Source organism: Aedes aegypti, chromosome 3, assembly GCF_002204515.2.
Source record: "Aedes aegypti strain LVP_AGWG chromosome 3, AaegL5.0 Primary Assembly, whole genome shotgun sequence".
Taxonomy (NCBI): Eukaryota; Metazoa; Arthropoda; class Insecta; order Diptera; family Culicidae; genus Aedes; species Aedes aegypti.
Genome location: NC_035109.1, coordinates 135,608,680 through 135,631,246, shown reverse-complemented (window position 1 = coordinate 135,631,246; position 22,567 = coordinate 135,608,680). Strand labels below are relative to the sequence as shown.

The following is a 22,567-nucleotide window of genomic DNA, read 5'->3' as shown; positions in this document are numbered from 1 at the left end:
TGGTCTGTTGCCAAATCATTCCATCCTACTTCCGCTTATCTCTCATATAAAGGATCACTAATGGGCACTATAGCGAAGTGACTCGCGACGCGGCGAAGTTGGTAAAAAATCGAACTTCGTACGTTGGTTCACCCAATATTAGTCGCGAAGCAGTATATTTAGTTTGAATAATAGTTTGTGCATTTTGCTACATTCTCCCCTATGTTTTATGTTTCACACAGTTGGTCTTTGTGTTAGTGCGGTTAGCGCGTGTCTCTCCGTCCAGTCGCCTCCACCAAACCCACCCACAAAACACGACAGCCAGAATCATGCAGAGAGAAGAGAAAAATCCAATAAGAAAAATGAAAACAACAAAACCCAGAAAGTCGAGAAACAAGAAGAACTGTCAAAACGGTTGTCATTCTCCGAAAAGTCCGCTTGTGGTGGGTGCAAAATTTTGCAATGTTTTCTCGGTTTGGGACAATTTTCTCATAAATTCGGTGTGTTTTCGGTGCAATTGTGGAGCGGTTTGCTGTGCATAATAAAGTGTACTTGATAGAGTGGTGAACCCGTGCTTGACGGAGGTTTGATTTTCTAGGAAGAACCCTAGCCCCGAATCGAAATCAACAAGCCGCCTTATTTTCGCGGCGTCTTCCTTAATGGCGTAAACATAGAAAAAGAGCGCATCTTGAAGGAAAAAAAAATGGATCAATACCCGTACAGCATCCCACCGGGGTTCAATTCGTATGCGGGAAATCCCCCGGAGAAAAATACGGACCTACCGATTGAAAGCGCCGTTCCCGGTCAAAATCCGTACTTCGCAACAGAAGTACCGCCCTTTGGATATGTTCCTCCCATGGCAGCACAAGAACATCATCATCATCAGCAACAGCATCTTATTCCACCAAATCCCGTACCGATTCCATCGGTTCATGCTAACGGGATGATGCCGTCGGTTCCGCCAGAAGTTACAGCGGGATTCACTCCATATAACAACATGCCAGCTTACGGTGGACAGCTTCCGGACACAGCAGTGCAGATGCCACCTATGGTTGCTCCCGTTGGGATAGACGGAATGTATAATGCACAAAGCTTCGATCCGCAAGGAGCTCCTAGTGCTCAACCCTCCGATTTTTATCATCCGCCGGTATCGGTCGTCAATCCTCCGGCAGCGGTTCCACCAGTAGACGTCGTTGAGCCCAACGCGACTGAGAACGTTGGACCGTCGGAAACATTAATATTTCCACAAGATAATCAAGGACCAGTTGCTGATACTGTTCCTGAAGTTTCGAACAGCAACGCTGAGATAGCTGTGAATGAGAAATCAACGCAAGAAACAGTTCCAAATGTTGTTGAAGGTGAGCTTTAGTTTTTATAATTCTTATTACGACTTAACTGGGACATAGCTTATTTCTCGACTTAGTGTCCTATGCCATCGCCGTGCGTATAACTATGTAGAATGGAGCTTACTTTTTTTATTAGTATGATTTCAAACATTACATTCTTTTCTTATATCTAGGTGTTCTGTGTTATTAGACAACAGTATCATCCTAATTTGGTAAAACAAATTTAAGATTTTATTAACATTTTGTTAACAACATATTACATTTCATTTGCCGTAGCAGTTCAGATTTTTTCCAATGAGTTGATTTCACCTGCTCATAAGAGAAAATAGAACGCTTTCGATTTACTTAACCTAAATATATAACTCATTAATCGTGGCAATGGAAGATTGCAACGAATTTTGTCTTAAATTATTAATTATTTTATTTGACATTTGTTCCAATGTTTCAACATTGTATATTCTATGTAACTCATTGGTACTATACCAGAGAGGAAGCCTCAGAATCATTTTCAAAATTTTATTTTGAATTCTCTGCAAAGCTTTCTTCCTGGTATTACAACAGCTAATCCCTATTGGTACAGCATACAACATGACTGGCCTGAACATTTGTATGAATATAAAAAGCTTGTTCTTAAAACAAAGTTTTGATTTTCTATTAATAAGGGGATAGAGACATTTTACATATTTATTACATTTGATTTGAATGCCCTCAATGTGATTTTTGACAGTTAAATTCTTATCTAGCATGAGCCCTAGATACTTAAGTTCATTTGACCAATTTATTGGAACCCCTCTCATCGTGACAACATGTCTACTTGAAGGTTTCAAATAAAGAGTTTTTGGTTTATGTGGGAATATTATTAGTTGAGTTTTGGAAGCATTAGGAGAAATCTTCCATTTTTGCAAGTCCGAAGAAAAAATATTCAAACTTTTTTGCAACCGGCTACAGATGACACGCAGACTTCGTCCTTTGGCGGAAAGGCCTGTGTCATCCGCAAACAAGGATTTTTGACATCCCAGAGGTATCTCAGGTAAGTCAGATGTGAAAATATTGTATAATATTGGTCCCAAAATTCTGCCTTGAGCTTTTACAGAAAGAGTACGATTTGACAGATAACTTTGAATTATTCTAATAATGTATGTTGGAAAACTGAAGCCTTCATGCCAAGCACTGTCGAATGCTTTCTCAAATTCAGCACAAGTACATGGAAGAATGGTAGTCGAGAACTGTCAAAACGTATGGAAAATAATCAAAAACGTAAAATACTTGCAACTAGGAAACCGGGTCAAAAAAGTAGTGATTAGAAATCAAGCGAAATGTGAATACATAACTTTTTGTATTTAGTTCATCTTCCGTGGTGGTTTATTTGCTTCAGCATTTCGCTTTTACTATCACTGAAAAAGAGCCATCTTTTGCATTTTCAGTTTTGAATACCGCCCTATTGTTTCTTAATTGTGAAAATCGTTATTTAATTTCTTTTTGCAGAACCTGCTATATAATTTTCATAGCAGGATCGCGAGTGTTTTTAAGACATTTTTAAGACGGATCAAGAGTTTAAGATCATCGTCATAATCACGGATTCAAATTTTACTTCACATTTTGGAATTGCAATGCTCCTGGCTTCAACAATGGAATTTGTTAAAGTTTCAAGAGCATTGTCAATATCAAGTTTAGTTTCCAAAGAAATGTTAACATCAAGATTAGAGTCAACATACGTTTCATATGTATTCCAGTCGGCTCGTAAATAATTGAAAGTGGAGCTGATAGGATTGAGAATCGCTTCATGGGATATTTGAAATGTAACAGGGACATGATCAGAATCAAAATCAGCATGAGTAACTAATTGGCTACAAAGATGACTAGAGTCGGTTAAGACCAAGTCAATCGTAGATGGATTTCTAGAAGAGGAAAAACATGTAGGGCTATCAAGGGATTGAATTGAGAAATATCCTGAGGAACACTCATCAAATAAAATTCTGCCGTTGGAATTACTTTGAGAATTATTCCATGACCGATGTTTGGCATTAAAGTCACCAAAGACAAATTTTTTTGACTTATTCTGCCCATAAACGCATGTCAGTCCCATGTTTGCAGGTTTTCCTATTCACATGGGACAATTATGCGTTTATGGGCAGTATTGCGAGTCAATTTTCGCAAGTCAGTTTGGAGCAAATTAACTTGCTGTCCAGAGCATTGAAAAGGCAAATAGGCAGCTATGAAAGTATATTTACCAAGCTGTGTTTCAACTGAAACACTTAAAGTTTCAAAAACTTTAGTTTCAAATGACGAAAACAGGTGATGTTTTATACGCCTATGAATGATGATTGCAACTCCCCCATATGCCCCATCAAGTCGATAATTACGATAAACAAAAAAGTTCGGATTACTTTTGAGTTTAGATCCAGGTTTGAAATACGTTTCAGTAATAACTGCTATATGCACGTTATTAGCTGAAAGAAAATTAAACATCCCGTCCTCTTTACCATGCAAAGAACGAGCATTCCAATTCAAAATATTTAAATTATTATTTATTGGATCCATTAGAAAAACGTAATCCAATAACAATTTGATTAGTAAATTTTACACCTACTTGGACTTCTCTTCTTCTTCTTCTGTCGGGTGTGGGATCACTGCGTCCATTTTTTAGGACTATTGTGATATACCCTATTACTCTATGTACACAATGTTTTCCAGTAGCAAATGTGCCTCCGGAATACTTTGCGCATTTGACTGAACTTTGAACCATCTGCCATTGATGGGCAGAAGTCCTAGGTTGCAGTGTTGTAGTTCCCCCAATCTGGCGTGATCAGCCTAATAAAGCTAACCACCTCCCTGGGGGATGCGTTCCAAATATCAGCTGGCTGTAAGTAGTGCTTGCCAAATATTTTGAACCTACGATGGATGTGTGCACTGCAAGAGCAGAGAAGGTGTTGTGAGGTTTCGTCCGTCTCGTCACAGAAACGGCAATTTGTGTTTTGGACGACACCGATCTTGTATAAGTGGTATCTGCTTGGGCAGTGACCAGTTATTAGACCGATGTATGTTCTGAGATCCCTTTTGTTGAGACCTATAAGTTTTTGTGTTTGTGTCGTGTTTATTGTTACGAACCTTTTGGACTGATTCGCATTGGAAACTGTATTCCAATTTGATTGAATTTGATCGAACAACCAGTTGTTCAATTCCGTGTTTAGTGCAGAGTTTGAAATGCCAAGGAATGGCTCTGGACCAATGAACATATTGGTTGATCCATTCCTTGCTAGCTGATCGGCAATTTCGTTACCCTCTAGACCCGTATGTCCTGGGATCCAATATAGTTTAACTCGATTGCGTTCAGCTAGGGATTTCAGTGCAAGAATGCATTCCCACACAAGTTTTGAGTTGCAAGTGAAAGCCTTCAAAGATTGAAGCGCTGCTTGACTATCAGAGAAAATACATATGGTGGCATGTCTGTAATTTCTTTTCAGACACAGCTGCGCACATTCCTTGATTGCATAGACTTCTGCTTGAAATACTGTAGGCCACTGTCCAAGAGAGACAGAGATTTTGGTTTTCGGTCCGTATACTCCAGACCCTGTCAAATTATTCATTTTTGAACCATCTGTGTAGAATTTAATAGATCCCGGTGAAATGGTGGGTCCACCTCCTTCCCATTCCTCACGAGAAGGAAAGACCACCGTGAATGGCGAGTCATAGTTTACCACTTTTTCCATCCAGTCACTACATTTTTCAACAATAGGATTTATCGAAAATTCGTTTAATATACTGAGGTGACCTGTTAAGTCCCCTGACAGTAGGACTGTTGATCGTTTTAGCCGAAGAGCACTTTTCTCAGCATCCAGCTTTATGAATTGATCCAGCCGGGGCAGATTGAGTATAGCATCTAGGGCAAACGAGGGGGTACTACGAACTGCACCGGTTATGGCAATACAGGCAGTACGTTGAATTTTGTTCAGCTTAGCTCTAGCCGTAGCTTCCTTTGTCTTAGGCCACCAAACAAGGGACGCATAGGTTATTCTAGGCCGAACGATTGTTTTATAGATCCACATGATCATACTGGGTTTTAGACCCCATGTTTTACCACAGGTCTTTGAGCAAACCCAGAGTGAATTGAGACCTTTATTTATGATTGTTTGAAGATGGGTGTTCCAATTTAGTTTTGCGTCAAGTGTGATGCCAAGATACTTGACCTCATTTGAGTAAACTAATTGTATTTGGTTCAAGAAAAGAGGGTGGAGTTGTACCTTTCGTCTTTTTGTGAACGGTACAATTGTTGTTTTTGAAGGGTTTATTCCTAGTTTCTCTTTTTGACACCAGGAGAGTGTGTGATTGAGAGCAATTTGCATCCTTGATGAAATAACGCTGTCAAATTTGCCTCGTACAATAATGACTACGTCATCTGCGTATCCAACAACTTCAAAACCCCTTCTTTCTAAGCAATCTAGCAGTTCGTCCACCACTAATGACCACAATAAGGGAGATAGTACTCCCCCTTGAGGGCATCCCCTTGTAGCCATTACAGTAATGCGCGAATCACTCAGCTCAGATGAGATCTGTCGATTTGCTAGCATAGCATGTACCCAGGTTGCAATGCATGGGTCGAAGTTTCTCCTCAACATTGCCGAACCTATAGACGAATAAGAAGCGTTATCGAACGCGCCCTCAATATCAAGAAATGCTATAAGAGCGATTTCTTTTGCATTAAAGGTTTTCTCGATCTTGTTCACTAGCGTGTGCAGTGCTGAGACCGTTGATTTTCCGCTTTGATAAGCAAATTGGGATTTAGAAAGAGGCATAGTTTTCATAAATTTAGAATCTATATACTCGCATAATACCTTCTCCATGATTTTAAGCATTACCGAGGATAGGCTTATCGGTCGGAATGCTTTAGGGTTGGTTTTGTCCTTTTTTCCTGCTTTTGGAATAAAGACAACTCGAACTTGACGCCAATCATTTGGAATGTGTCCCAGAACTAAACTTGCCTTAAAAATCTCTACCATGTGTGGAATCAGTGTCTCTTCCTCTTTTTGGATAAGCGCTGGGAAGATTCCATCCATGCCAGCAGATTTGAATGGCTCGAAAGATCTCACTGCCCTAACAACCCTATCGCGAGTAAAAGCTTCTTTGGCAACCTTTATTGCGTCCCTTTTTGCTCCTGAGTCCCCTGATAGGAACCCGTGTGGAACTGAGACGTCAAGTCTGGCACCTTCAGCATTTAGACTCGTTTGTGGGATTGAATCAGGAAAGTGAACTCTTAGCATTTCACTCAGTGTTTCACGAGGTTCCACAGTGAGTGAACCGTCAGTCCTTTGAAGACTTCCCAAACCATTGGAGTGATCCTTCGAAAGAGTTTTATGAAGTCGAGCAGCTACGGGAGTTTTCTCAATGCTTTCACACATGAGAACCCATGATTTCCGTTTTGCTCGTCTCATTTCTTTGTTATACTCTGTCAGAGCCTTTCGGTATAGACTCCAATCAGAAGTGCGTTTGGCTCGGTTGAATTCCTTCCGAGCAGTTTTCCTGAGTTTATCAAGGTTGAAGTTCCACCATGGAACATCTCTGTTCGAACTAACTGTTTTGATCGGACAGCTCTCTTGATAAGCATTTAGAATTTTGTTTTTAATAGAATCCGAAGCTGCTTCTAACTGTATAATTGTCTGAATATTCGGCTCTATTATATAGTCTTCAGAACGGAGAATAGCTGAGTAGGTTTCCCAATCAGTTTTCTTGGGATCTTTAAACGACTTTTGAATCATTAGACCCCCTTCCCACTCGAAGACTATATGTTTATGGTCTGACATAGATATTTCATTAGAAACATGCCAGTTTTTTATTTTATCCGAGATGGATTGACTGCATAAAGTCAGATCAAGGACTTCTTGTCGTAAGATGTTTTCAAATGTAGGCTTATCACCGACATTGCATATGTCAATATTTTTGGAGGAAAGAAACTGCAAAAGATGCTCACCTCTGATATTTGTGTTTGTGCTTCCCCATACAAGGTGATGAGCATTGGCGTCACAACCGATGACGAAGGGGATGTTGTGTTTTTGACTGTAAGAGACAAGAGCAGCCATCTCTGGAGGAGGAATGTCTTCTGCGTCGCCAGGGAAATACGCCGAAACCATAATGATCTCAGTACTGCCCCTAGCAGTAGAAACCTCCATCCTGACCGCTACGATGTCCCTTTTGATGAATTCTGTAATTGGAAAACATTTAGTATCATTGCGTATTAGAATAGCTGCTCTGGGAGAGAGCTGGCTGTCATCATATACCAACCTACACGAGTTTAGTTGAATACCTTGTATTCGAGTTTTGTTGACCCATGGCTCTTGAATCAGTGCCACGGAAAGGTGTTCTTTTGTGAATCTCCTGCAAAGCACATCTGTTGCGCACTGAGCATGATGGAGATTCACTTGGAGGATTTTAATCATTGCTGAGGCGTTCCGCATTTTCCGGACGTTTGCCGTCCTTCTTTGGATGTTGCGGATCATCAACTTTTGATTTTGGGGGATGTCTTAGATTTTGGTTTTTGTCCTTTCCCTTACCTAGGCCTGCTGGCTTATCCCCTGTGGTCAATTTTACACTTTTGACATTTCCACTGCCCTTATTGGGAGCCATTGAGGTGACACCGCTTGGGCCAGGAAGTGAGGTCAAATATGCATCTTTTCCATCAGAGGAAGACAAGCTAGCCTGTATGGTGGGAGTTGGTTGTGGGATGCTTCTAGAGGCCTCCTCAGATTTCTCTTGGGTCGGCTGTCCAGTTGGATTGTCATTGGAGTTTGGGGTTGTGCTCTTTACTTTCCTCAACTGTATTTCTCCAAAGCGGAAGTTGAGGATGAACTTGGATTGAATGAGTTTTTCCATGGACGGTCCATCTACATTAAAGACCCACACTGCTGATATGACTGCTTCAGTCATAGTGGTGGCTTTGAACATTGCATAAATCATTAGATTCATTCATTCTCTGTTATTCTTTTGTACATATTTTTTTGTATTCTGGCAGAAATCCCTCTGTGATCAATATCACAGAGCGATCAGAGAGATAACCATTACAATTTCAGAAGCATTTCTGAAAGAAACTAAGAGGAATTTCAGATAAAATCTGGAATTGGAAGAATCCAATGGCAAAAGGAAATCCAAAAGCATTTCCGGAATAATCCAAAAAGGATTTTGGAACGGAACAGCTCGAGATAGGTTCAGGGATGAGAAAAGTACTGGAGCAAACATTTACCGCCTCTACATTTACATCTTTCTACACGACCATCAAAATCCAAAGCAAACCATGACGGTTCAAAACAAAAAATGTCACGGCTCTTCAAAAAATGTAATCTTCTTCTTCCTAACGTTTTTCAACCCCGAATGCGAAATGACTCGAGCACAGTGGTGACACGATTTTTGCGGTTTTCGGGGTTTTGCATTTTTGCTCGATAAAGGCAGTATGAAATTGAACTTGTTTATATGTAACGTAACGGAATGATTGTGGTCTTTCTGTTAGAGCTAATAGATTTCAATTAGTTGAAAACACAAGCGAAATATTAGCGATTGAATGATTTAACACTTTTTTCAATCATTCTGCTTGGAATGGCTGCCCGAAAATAGTCATAGTGGAGAGACAAAAACAGTCAAGCAGTGTGTGAACCGTTGGCAGCGCAACGCCTGATGGTATTGATGCTGCTGCTGCTTTGTGTTTTGGTGGAATGGCAGAATCGATGAACTGTGGTGAATTGTGGTCACAGTTCCCAAGACTGGATAGGTTTATGGATTACCTGGATTACCTGAAAAACTTAAGAGAGATCTTTGGGATAATCCTTGATAAATTTACGGAAGAATTGATGAGAGATTCCAGGAAGAATCTCAGTGAGATTTTCCGAAGAATTCCAGGAGGATTTTCAGAAAAAATCCCAGAGCTGTGGAATTTCTTGAAAAACTCTATAGTGATTCAATTTATAGTCGTAGATGAACTTACGGAAGAATCCCAGAATAAATGAAAGAAGAATAGAAAATAGTCTTTAATTCATAAACTTTGATTATTCGGTGACTTTTTTTTTTAGTGTTCAATCACAATTGTTATTTTCTCCGTGCTCGAGAAATGATTCTGGCCATGGCGAAACAACCGCGCTACATTCAATGAATCCTATGCAACAATCAAATTTACTTATCAAAACCATTTTGGTGAGTATAACAACCAGTGGCGATTCCCTAACCTCAAGTCTATCTGTTCCACGAATAGAAATTCTTGAATTTCAGCTACAAATTTGCATATATTGAGAAGAGATCTATTAGAAAGGACGATTCCAATGATTTACTGTTGGCTTTTTAATCTAAAACTGCCGAATTAACCATTTTTAGATTCGTAGAACAGGTAAAAAGTGAGGTTACGAGTCGCCACTGATAACAACACAGCTCATGGCAACGAGTGAATTCGGCACCGCTCAAACGTCAAATTAGTGAACTCGTGCATGGACCAATTCGAAGGATACAGTAGTACCATGACCCCACAGTTATGGATCAAAAAGTGTGGATTCCAACCTATAAAATTAAATAAAACGACATGGGAAACGTAAAATTGTAATTTAAAAGCACGAATTGATTCGTTTCAAATTGGAACTTCGGTTAGTAAACTGTTTTGAGTGTAATATTTACATAGGATTGCATAAAAAATAAAAATGTTATCGGTTTCTGAAAACCATATTATGGATCAAATTGTGACATATTACGGATCAGTGCGCAAAATCAAGAGATTTTCAACTCAATGCATCTGTATTGCATGATTTGGCGAAAGTTAACAATGTGTCACATATTACTGCAAAAAATAGCAGCGCTAGAGTTGGAAACAAGGGTAAAATGCCCTTTTTTGTGATACTGCATTGTAGTAACTGAGAAATCAACTGTTTACGCTCCACACCAAGTTTTCCACCCAATTTTGTCTGCTAAAAATGAAATTTACAAACCTTAATGTTTTATTCGTTTTATCCTTAGTGCTATTGTCTGAAAATGTCGAAACCAATGCTTAAAATGGCAGAAATCTACATTTTTTGGAAGTGATCCATAACCGTGGTAAACGATCATTTCCTGGTCCATATTATGGATCACTACACTGAGAAAAATCTACACGCCAAGGTCGTGTGTTTTACTTATAGATTTGCGCAATGAGGAAAACCACATGACTTGAGTGTGGTAGCCATATGGATTTTGTCATTGACTTCACGGTATAATAACATGTATATCAATATTAGGTTATCATGTGAAAGAAACATGAATGCCTAAATATTAAATCATGAGAACCATCTGATTTGCTTATTATTTTCGAAATGTAGTGGCATTAGATAGTCATGTGTGATAGAATATGAATGTCATGAGACTGAAAGAAGAAATTTGATAGAAGAAATCTTGCTCCCTAAAATATGGATTCGAGGCTCCTCTGCTTGTCGCAAGCTCACTTCAATGTTTTTTTTTCTCAAACAAGTGAGTCAGCAACAAGCAGGCGCCGCAAATCCATAATTTGGGAAGCCCGGGATTAACATATTTCATATTATTCGAAGCTGAAAGCTAGGAAAATCTGTTAGTGGAATTTTTCTCTAACACCATACATTATATCCAACGCTGGAAGTAATGCATTTTATTCATAGAAAATAAGAATGAACTATATTCACTCGGACATCTTCACTAATAAAAAGAAAAACGAATCCGCAAATTTTCCTCTAACACTTTCAGCTTCAGAATTTGCTTCTTCTCTTTGGAACATGATGATGACTGTCGTTTGAGGTCCGACCGCAATTTAGTTCACTATGGGTTGATCACTAACAATTTTGAAATTTGGAACACGGAAATCGACAGCAAGCTCATCGATTTCAAATCGACCAACTTGAACATGATGATCATGACACAAAATAACCATAAGTTAAACACACTGAATCCATGTCGGGTGATGACCTATGCAGCCATAGGTTGACGTATACGAATTTGAAATTGAAAGCTTCAGGAACTTATGTGGAAAACTATGGAATTCATGTTGTCGGTTGATGAATCAGTCCATGAAGCAAAACTAAAGAATTAAATATGTAATACACATGAAGTTTGTAAGAAAATCACAGCAAATCGGTCTATCTCGATTAATGAATTAATCCATAATTTTAATGAATCGATCCATAATTTTAAACACACGGATCAAACGTGTGGATTTTCATTAGTGTACCTCAGTTCAATCTTTAGTATACAGTGCTACAGTGTTAATCAAACAAATGGCCCTTTTCAGGACCACCAAATTCGTCAAAGAGAGTTATTAGGCATTGATTAATTGCATTGAACAAATGAACAAACTTACAAACACATACCTTTCTTAAATTCACAAACTATAAAATATGACAATTAGCTAAACTTCAAATGCAGCAAATCGCATGGAGCAGTTAACGTCCTGCGGTCGTGTCTTGTACACAACAACCTCTGATTTTTTTTTCAAATTCATCGCAAACGGCTCTAGATTTATATAAAAATTCTTCTCTAGATTTCGTAGTAATCATGTCCCTGTATCTGTGAAAAATTTCTTAATATGTCGGAATGTCAGGTGATTACTCTGATAGTGATTTTTGTGTATCTTTCGTGGAAACAATTGAAAGAACAAGAATTGCAAAAAAACAACAATTTAAAAGTCATCAAACTACAATCACAGACAAACAGACGTAACAGTTAGAAAAAAAAATCAAACATAGCCACGCGAACATTTACGCCCAATGCTAAAAATACTTCATTTGGCCAACCGCGAACTAGGTGGCGGTAGTGAGCAAACGTCAAACTCGAACAAAAGTGATGCGAGCGCCACGAGTGGCCCGTCGGCCAACTGCCAAATATTAGAATTGGGCGCTATTATGCTGTGCGGTGAAAATAATCAGAGTGTTACGTCTGTTTGTCTGTGCTACAATTTGATGTAAAAATGTCTCTGTTTTTAATAGAAGGTCGCTGAAGCCTTTTTCCCTGCCGATAATGAAACTATTCAAAAAATACAAATTTGTAGAAGACGAAATTTCACCTCATGCGGAACAACACACTTCATTGATTACGCCTGTGTTTTTGTTTATCAAAGTGATGGGCGCATCTGAAATCGAAATCAAAACACGGCGATAGTAAACGGCGACACTACAAACAAAAAATAAACAAGGCGTACATAGAGGGCTTGATTGAAACCAGAATGTAAACACGGCGCAAAAGTAATAGGCGATACTGAAAATAATATTGATTACAGGCTCACAACATTGTGCGATATTGGCATTGTCGAGTACGTTTTAGGCGAAACATTTTAAGATTTTTTGAGTACGAAATAGCTAGGGAAATTGTAGGAAATGTGTGTGGATTTTAAAACTAGGTTTATGATATGTGAGTTAAAGTGAAAAGGTTTAAGTTTGAGTATATTTTCTCCAATTGGGATTAAAAATTGCACATGATAATTTCATTAATTATTTTCTCATTGTTATTGATTTGTCCTTATCGTGAATCCCTCTCGAAATGTTATCTTAATTCTTTTCTTCCCTTTTCTTCTTGCAATTAATCCTTGTGCAAATTTCTAAAGGCTCCTGCATACTCTTCAAAGACTTCAAAGACTAACATTATTATTTCACAGGTTTAAAAAAAATACTTCTCTAATTTCTCAAGGAAAAGCATCAGAATTTGTTCTAGTTTTTCTTTTCTGTTGAGATTTATTTCGGAATATTTTTAAGGGCTCCTCAAGGTAGGGAGCTGGATCATATTCTTGGCACTTTTGATTCACTTCGGCAGTGGGGTTTTTTGAAAGAATCAAAGCTCTTATTTGGTCACAATACGCATCGCACTTGAGTGCTTCTTATTGCAAAGTTTCAGACAATTCGTCCGAGAAAAACCCCCCATGCCAAAGTGAACCATGGAAGTGCCCAAGTGGTTCTGCACCCTATCCCTTCCTAAATTCTCTTGGAGATTTCCTACCAATTCTTTCACAATTTCCAGTAAGATCCTCTGAGAACATTCCAAGATTTACTTCACAGATTGTATTTCCAATAATTGTTCCACCAATAAATTAGTTACCGTAGCTGATCTTTCTAGAAGAGTTCTTCCTAAAAAATCCCAGTCTCTAGTGTCTTGGAAGAAATTCGTTTAGGAATTCTAGGGTTTCCTGCCCCTTGTCCAAGAGTTCATATAGATGCACAAAGGCCATTTTTTCTAGTTATTCTTTTAGACATAGTCATATGAACTCCTTCAAGAATTGCTGAACATTCTGAAGAAATTAGATTTAATTAATTAATTCAATTTTCTTTATCTCTCTATGTACAGATTCCAACAAAGAGTCTACTCAACAAGCGGAGGCGTCAGAACCGGCTGCCTCTGAAGAAACCCCGGATTCGCCCAAAGAACCTCCACAGACATCACTCACCACCGAATCAGGCGAACCACCGGTCACGGAAAATGTCGACCCTGCAGCGAATGAAGTCTCAGACGATGCTCCTCAAGAAGAAACAGATTTTCCGCCAAAGTCCCATAGTCCAACTCCCCCGCGCAATCTGGGCGCATCAACCGAAGATGTCTGCGCGACATCGGTCAAGAAGAAGCGACGACGAATCATGACGCTCAACGATGAGGAAGACAGTGGAGATGACGATAATACCAATCGCATGGAGTTGCTTCGGTCACCGGAACCCGAATCGACTGAAGCGAATGATGTTCCTGGGGCTAGCTCGATTGCTGATGACCCAGCAGGAGAGGTTGAACGACGTCGTAGTAATGAAGGCAATAGATCAGATGACGACAGTGAAAGAAATCATGACGAAGATGATGGTCGACCGAAATCGAGTACATCTGGTGCTGCGTCCATTTTCCAGAACGTAGTCATGATCCCGGCTGGAGGAGAATCGGAGGCCCATAAGCGAAAGAAGATTCGGGTATTGGACAGTGATGACGATGAGGAAGAACAGAAGCCGCTTGTCAATGTGGACGACATCGGATTGACAGGAGAAGGAGCAGATGATCTAAATCCGGGTGGTTTGCTGGTGGACGAGAATGCCGAGAATGACGATCTTGGCGCCGTGGATGGGATCGAATTGGATAAAATGGAGCAAATAGTGGCAATGGATGCACCGATCATCGATCCAAGTGAAATGGCGAATGAAGATGAAGATGACGAAGACGGTGGATCGAATGTTGGCGAGCACGACGAGAATGAGAAAGATACAAGCGATCGAGAAGGTGGCGAAGAGGAACAGGAGGAGGAAGAGTTAGGCGAAGAAGAGGAAATCGTTGAAGAAGGTGTAGAAGTAATAACTGCAGAAGATGACGATGGAGAAGCGATTGGAATAGCAACGGATGACGAGCAGGAACTCGAACAAAATGTAGAACCCGATGCAGCTTCGGAAGCGGCAGCTTCAGACGCAGCAGCTTCAGATGGAAGTGAAGGAGACGACAATCGAGGGAGTGGTGCAGATGATGAACAAGCGTCAGAAGTCGAACGATCAGATGCAGAAGATCAAAGTGAGTCCGAGAAGAGTGATAAAGAAGAAAGTGATCAGCAAGAAGAAGAAGATGACGAACAGAATGACCAAAGTGAAACGCGATCAACGTCAACGCCCGTCGAACAAGACAAGGAAAGCCAAGAATCCGATTCCAAGCAGCGACGCAAAAGAAGTGACGAGACCAAAAGATCCGACAGTGACGATGATGTGGTTTGTCAGAATGATCTGGAACTGAACACGATATCTTTGCTCACGGATGAAGAAGATGATAACACTACGCCATTGCCTCCGCCCAAGAAGGAGCTTCCCGTCGTGAGGATAGTTAACATCAAAAAAGAATTGCTGGACGATCGATTTGCACGGAGGGAGGCCGCCGCACGGTTGGATGCGGCCACATCATATCAACAGCAGCACTACATCAAAAAACAGCAGCAAATGGCACAAAAGAAGCGAGAGAAGCAGAAGAAACGGAGCGAACGAACCTTCGATAACAATAAGTAAGTTGTAAATCAAGTTACATTTTCTACTACAAGGCGGGTAACAGGTCTCTTTTTAGATACTTGGTCTCTATTTTAATGCAAGTCTTTAAAAAGTCTCGATTTAATAGGAAGTCTATTTTAACCATATGGTCCCTAAAGTAACTCTTTTGCCTTATTCTGCTTGCAGTGAACCCTGAAACAAAATTCTTTAGACTTCAGAAACTATAACGCGATTATTCAACAATTGCAACAATTTATTGTTACTACCAAGAAATGCTCTAAACATTTCGCAATAAATTAAACCTGGGATTCATCATAAAGTTCTTATAGATTTATTAGCAATTTCTCCAGCATTTCATTTAAGGATTATGCTCCAGCAACTCTTCCAAAAAAATTCAAGGAATGTCTTAAAAAATCCCCATGAAACATGCAAAGGCTTATTTGAAGTTTCACATCAGATAAGACTACAGAAGTGTTTGTATTAATTCTACAAAACATTTCTTTAATCTAATCTAATCTAATCTAATTCTACAAATCATTGCTTTAGTTAAAAAAAACCCATGGATTTTTAAAATATTTTATAAGGAATTCCGAGACTATTTTTCGTGGAATTACTTCCATTACTCTTCGGAATATTAACCAGACATTTAATTATTTTTTGTTTTGAATACCTTAGCAATTCATCTAGGAATCATTCTAAAACTTCCTCGAGAGCCCTGGTTTTCGTTTACAAATCCTGGCTCATCAAAGTCTACTTTAGAATTTATTCAAGTTTTATTAGAGGATACATTCGGATTTATTTAAAAACCGACACCCAAGGTATGCTTTGAGAAATTCCAAATATTCAAAATTTTCTTACGTAATTAATAAACAGTCCCAATGATCCCTGGGCTTGGGATTATATTTTCCAGGGAGCGATGAATTTTGATAATTGATCGCTGTTGTTAGTAGTTTTGATTAGATGTTGGGTGAATTTCAAAGCAATGGCAACCTTTTTATTACAAAATTTAGATTTTATCTTCTGACCCAAAAATTCTGGTTAAACTACTGTACTATGCAGTTGGGCTGCACTAGGCTATCACTCATCAAAATTACTTTCACTTCGGGAAAATATAATTTCAAACTGGCGAGAAGATTACGAACTGAGGGTGGGTTAGGAGCACAATTAGACCCTTGAATGTGCAATGTGGGGTAGTAATTGGGAATGCCATTGACGGTTTGTAATCTTCTACGAGGTTTTCGAAAACCAACAGGGCGCGTGCACCAGGTTGCGGATAGGAGCAAAGGGAGATCAATAGCATCTACCTAAAATAATAGAACAAAAAGCCGTTCAATGATTAGGTAATGTTTTGCGATCTTCTATGGTGTTCTAGTACTATAAAATTCTTCACTCACTGGGAATTTTGGCCTTGATAATAACAATAGTGATAAAAACATAAAATAATACCTAATACTTGATAAGTACAATGTAGCTTCAATATAGTAATAAATGAAATAAAATCAATTTTCTATACTTGACAAGGTTTTGAAGACAATCAATGAGTGAAAGAACTACCTATTAGAAAAGCCACATCAGCTAAGGCTATACATATACAAATGTTGGTCATAGGGTCATGGCGAGCATTCGGTATGTACGTCTATGATTGATTCTTATCTAATAGGGGCACTAGAAGACCACGCGGACAATTTCGAAACAAATTATTTTTATACATCGGTCTTACGATCCGAAAGGCTCAGCTATGCTGCAAAGTCATTTTAAAAGCTATTCATTACTACTGTTTAATTGTTTATAATTCTAACAAAACTACATAATTAACTCATTACTAATCACTGTTTCTATATTCTCTTTTTCTCTCCTTCTTATCTGTTGCATGATTATGAGCATCACTAATATAACGCATGAGCATGCACAATAAGAATAATTTCAGGATTGAAAGCAGTACATGGATACCTGGATAGAATAACTTCGAAAAGGGCGCTCAAAATATAATATTTCTGATCAGGGAAGTATTATTATTAAGGGTATGTAAAATTTTTCCATTATTAACACAAACAAATGAACTAATAATATCAAATATTTTTAAAATATTTTTATTTGAATCAGCATCGTCAATCAGTGCAAAAACAGATAAAGTTTGTAAAGTTATCACCATCGAATGAATTGCGCTCTGTATAGTAATGTTCAATCAGTATCAAAATCTCCTAAAGCTTTGTGTCGCATTGTGCCATCAGCAGCCCTCATATTGTTATTATTTTGTTGTTTATAAAATTTCTAGAAAGCGATCAGCATATTCTTTCTTACTTGTACAATGGCCGATCTATTTGGAATTTTAATAAGTCAAATCTAACTTCAAAATTCAAATTTAATTGCTTTCAGCACATTTACATTTTGCAGCATTAATCGCATTACTGTGTCAAGTCTTCTCCATTCCCTATACCCTACCCCAACCCTTCTTATCCTTTCCGATGGTGTTCAAGTGGTCCGCATAGACTATTACGGCCATTACCTATCCCTTCCCCCGGCTTTGGACTGACTTGCGCTCTCATTGCCCCACCAAACGCTGCAAAATGAAAATGAAAATGAAAATGAAAATGTAATTAATAAACAGTCCCAATGATGGATGAAGATTTTGATTCCACCACATGAAATATTTAAAATAAATAGAAATGTTTCATGTTTCTTATTGCGGACGCTTCCTCACTTTCGCCGTATATTCAAGACACTTTTATTCGAATTCAAGACAGCTCATAGACATCATAATTGTAAACGTCTAATGATCAATTGAAATAACGCAAACACTAGAAAGACATCTAAAGCAGTTAGACATTTGAAACCCCAATAGATATCTATGGAAAATGCTTATTAAAACGAGCTTCGAGTGGAATCATTTTAACGTGCGAAATGTTTTCCATATAAAGTAGAGTGTCTGGAATTCGAAGCTATCCGGAATTCGAATCAGAACGGTATAAAAGCTCTATGGGGCTCTGCACTGCTTTTAATTTGCATGGCATTTTGACGTTTACTGTTGTTTACAAATTTCTTGGAAGAGAGAGAATGATTTTTGTGCAGATCCCGAATTCATGATTTTTATTATATATGATTATGCAACAGACCACTCTCACCGATATCCATCGACCACCATTTTAACGGCCGATTCAAATAGGTGGCCAATCCACCACCCGCAGTGCTCGCATCGTTTTTGTTCGCGTTTGACGTTTACATCGGCCAAACACTCCGATTTTAGCACTGGGCGTACATGTCCTCGTGACTATGATTTTGATAGCGATTTGTTCTAAGTGTTACGTCTGATTGTCTGTGATTATGCCTTTTGTCGTATCCTAATAATAGAAAGTGGTTTCTACACTCAAAATAATCCAAACGTCATTGTTACGTGAAAACATACGTGGTTTTTTTCCATCGCACTTTTCACGTAGCTCTTACGTTAATCGTAGGTAGCCCAGAATGAACGCATGAACTTTTGAACTTCGTTCATTCCACCGGCGCTATATGTAAGAGCTAGGGTAACGGTCGTATTTTGGACCCCCGAAGGAAGTGATTTTAGTTTTTTGTTCCAATTAATTAATTGCACAGCGTAACCAAGTCAAAGAACATGCCAAAATGTAGCGAAAAACTTCCTCTACGAGATAAAAATGCCCATACAGTCATGTAGGATCCGAAAAACGTCGAAAATAATTGAATTGTGAAGCACTGTCTGTCATTATTTTGGACACACCAATACATTTTGTCTTGCGGTCCAGAACAACGAACGTGGGCGGGATCTCCGAGCCGGAACGAAAAAGTTCGCTTGTTGCAGAAGATCAGGGCAATCAATCCGATTCGTCAAGACATCGAAAGCAAATATTCTTTGGAGAAATACACGACGTGTTCGCAAAGGCTCAAGCTTGATTAGTTCACAGCGGTTCTCGTAAGGAGGCAGTCTGAGCGGATCGTTCCATGGTAGTCTCCGTAACGCAAAACGCATGAAACAACGTTGCACCTTTTCTATGCGAGTAATATGCGTTTCTTGATATGGTGTCCAGATTTGAACAGCATATTCGAGAAGGCTGCGAACGATTGCGCAGTAAACGGTCTTCAGGGCGTACACATCTTGAAACTCGCATGCATTACGACGAATGAAACCCAACATAGCGAAAGCTTTCGTTGTTGTCTTTGAGATGTGTTCAGCGAAATTCAGCTTACGGTCCATTGTCACTCCCAGGTCTTTTATCGATGTTACACGTTCAAAGCTGACAACATTTGCAGTGTAGTTGAAGCTCAACTGCGACCGTAATTTAGTGAATCTTATCACTTTGCACTTCAACGCATTCATTTCCATCCCTTTTTTTACGCACCAGCGTGCTACAGCGTCGATGTCTTGCTGAAGAGCAGCACAGTCGACCATGGAACAGATGATACGGTATAATTTCAAATCGTCTGCGTACATAAGGTGCTTCGAATTCAGTCGATGACTCAAGTCGTTGATGAACAAAATGAAAACCAAAGGACCGAGGTGGCTACCTTGCGGCACGCCAGACGGAGTAGCGAAACTAATTGATTTGGTGGATCGTAGATTAACAAAGGCGGTTCTGTTTCGTAGATATGATCGTAGCCACTTAACCAACCAGTCGGGAAATCCTAGCCGCTCAAGTTTACGCATTGGTAACTCATGGGGTACCTTATCGAAAGCTTTGGAAAAATCTACGTAAACGCCATCCACTTGGCAGCGTTTTTCCAAGCTAGAGTTCACAGCACTAGCGTACACCATGAGGTTAGTAGTTGTTGACCGATTCTTCACGAAGCCGTGCTGATATTGCGATATTATTGGCATAGCCGCAGCGTACATTCTACTGTGAACTAAGAGTTCCAGTGTCTTAGCTAAGCAACAGAGAATCGAGATGGGTCTATAGTTTTTCACGTCATGGATATTTTCGGCTTTGGGAATGGGCGTTATGGCAGCAACTTTCCAAGCATCCGGAAAAAACAGCTTCCGACAACGACAGGTTGAACAACCGACAAACAGGTCCAAGTACTTCAGCGCAACGTTGAATGAAGACCGGAGGGAGTTTATCAGGTCCCGGACCCTTGCAAGGATAACGTTGGAAACGGTAAATGTTTGTCGAAAGACGGCAGGGAATTCAGCATCTCATGCGGATCCGGTGGAATTTCAACGTTATAAACGGATTTGAAATAGTCGGCGAAAAGTTCGACAGACCCTTCGATGTCGTAACTCAATGAGTCGCCGTACGACATTTCGGATAGGATTGCCTGCGCATCTTTCCTGCTTTTGAAAAATCGCCAAAAAGAGGAAGGATCGGCCTTGACCACATCTTGAATACGAAAAATATACTCACGGAACAAAGAAGACACACATTCGCTGTACTCAAAGTCAAGACTACGGAGAAAACTCTTGTTTTCTTCAGTGCGATGGCGTAAGAAGCGATGGCGAGCTTTGCGAAGAATGTTTCTTTGGTGTCGAAGATCCGAATTCCACCATGGCTGATAGTTCGACCGCTGAGGATTAGTTCTGCGGAGCGGAGTTTGTCTGCTAATGATTCCGAATACCAATGTGTAGAAAGTATCGACCGCTTCGTTGATATTTGCTCCGTTGAAGATTTCATCCCAGTTCAACAGATGTAGATCATCAATAACGGCTTCATAGTTACATCGTCGAAAATCAAAATCTTGGCCTACTGCAACGTCTGGATTCTCGCTAGCACTGCACGTGGCTAGGCGTAGCACTAAAGCAAAGCATGCACTTCAACAGAAAAGTAATCGCCTATCTCGATGCGTGGAAAACTTCTTGCAAGAAATGGTCAAGAAAAGCATTTTCCTTTGATCGCAGTACCTACCTTGATACCTTGATGGCTACAGCGTAGCATCACGCCATTGCCGGGCGTATTGTAGAGCTCCATCTTCGTCGGTCTTGGGCGAAACTTCTCCAGTTGCCCCGAACGTTTAGGGTCGCCAGGTCCTCTTCCACTGCGTACAGCCAGCGTATTCGTGGTCTTCCCCGAAGCCGCCGGCCTCTACCTGGTTCCCTGCTGAATATTATTTTCGCAATTCTTTCTTCCGACATTCGCACTAAGTGACCAGCCCACTGAAGTCTGCCGCAGTGTTGATAGACTCGCACTCAAATGTCAATCAAAACGCTCTCCCGAGAGAGCAAACTCATTAGAGATCTGCTTCGCAAATCTCACGCTTGAGATTTTGATGCAAAATCAACTCAATCAACTCAAACCGTGAAAAATGATTCAGTCGCAAACCCGGCCAAAACTCGTGAAACCAGAATATTGTTGTTTACGTTAGAAAGGATTACTATAATTTTAGCAGACTAACAAGAAATTATTGCCGTGTGTGAGTAGACTGTGGAAATACGAGACAATGAGTCAAAAAGGTGAGCCAACTCATCCGTGATTTTCTGACTACTGAGTTGCGTGATTGACAACTCACGCATGAAAAATCTCAAGCGTGAGTTGTGAGAAATTGAGTTTTTCACAACACTGGTCTGCCGTATTTTACACGATTGATAATATTCGCATCTTTGTACACTTGATACAACTCGTGATTCATGCGTCTGCGCCACACACCATTTTCGAGTTTCCCACCGAGTATTGTCCGCAGCACTTTACGCTCGAAAACACCGAGAGCTTTCCGGTCTGACTCTTTCAACGTCCACGCTTCGTGCCCGTAGAGAGCCACCGGAAGAATCAATGTTTTATACAGGGCGAATTTAGTTTCGGTTTGCAAGCTGCGGGACCTAAGCTGGTTACGTAGTCCGTAAAAGGCCCTATTCGCAGCCGCAACACGTCTTTTCACTTCGCGGGAAACGTCGTTGTCACATGTCACAAGTGTTCCAAGGTAAACAAATTCTTCAACAACTTCAAACACATCCCCATCAAACACTACCTCAGCACTTACACCACCATGCCTGACTCTATCTCTACCTGCAACCATGTACTTCGTCTTGGTAGAATTGATGGTCAGGCCTATCCTCGCTGTCTCCCTCTTCAGAGGCACGAAGGCCTCTTCCACTGACCTGCGATCGATTCCAATCAGGTCTATATCGTCCGCAAAGCCAAGGAGCATGTGCGACCTTGTGATAATAGTGCCATTTCTTTGCACGCCAGATCTCCTAATGGCACCCTCAAGTGCAATGTTGAACAGTAAATTCGAAAGTGCGTCTCCCTGCTTCAATCCGTCTAACGTCACGAACGAGGTTGACACCTCGTCTGCGATCCGAACACTTGATTTCGAACCATCCAGCGTAGCACGTATCAGCCTAATTAGTTTCGC

General features: G+C 40.0%; 1 protein-coding gene across 1 annotated transcript in view; it reads left to right on the top strand.

Moving 5' to 3' along the window:
* Positions 1–378: 378 nt before the first annotated feature.
* Positions 379–22,567, top strand: part of LOC5571457 (protein IWS1 homolog) — a 38,908-nt gene continuing 16,719 nt past the window's right edge. Inside the window, exons 1-2 of the mRNA XM_001659659.2 lie at positions 379–1,337; positions 13,623–15,291. Coding sequence (XP_001659709.2) covers positions 683–1,337; positions 13,623–15,291 — 2,324 coding nt within the window. The 5' untranslated portion in view covers positions 379–682. The remainder of the gene's footprint in view (positions 1,338–13,622; positions 15,292–22,567) is intronic.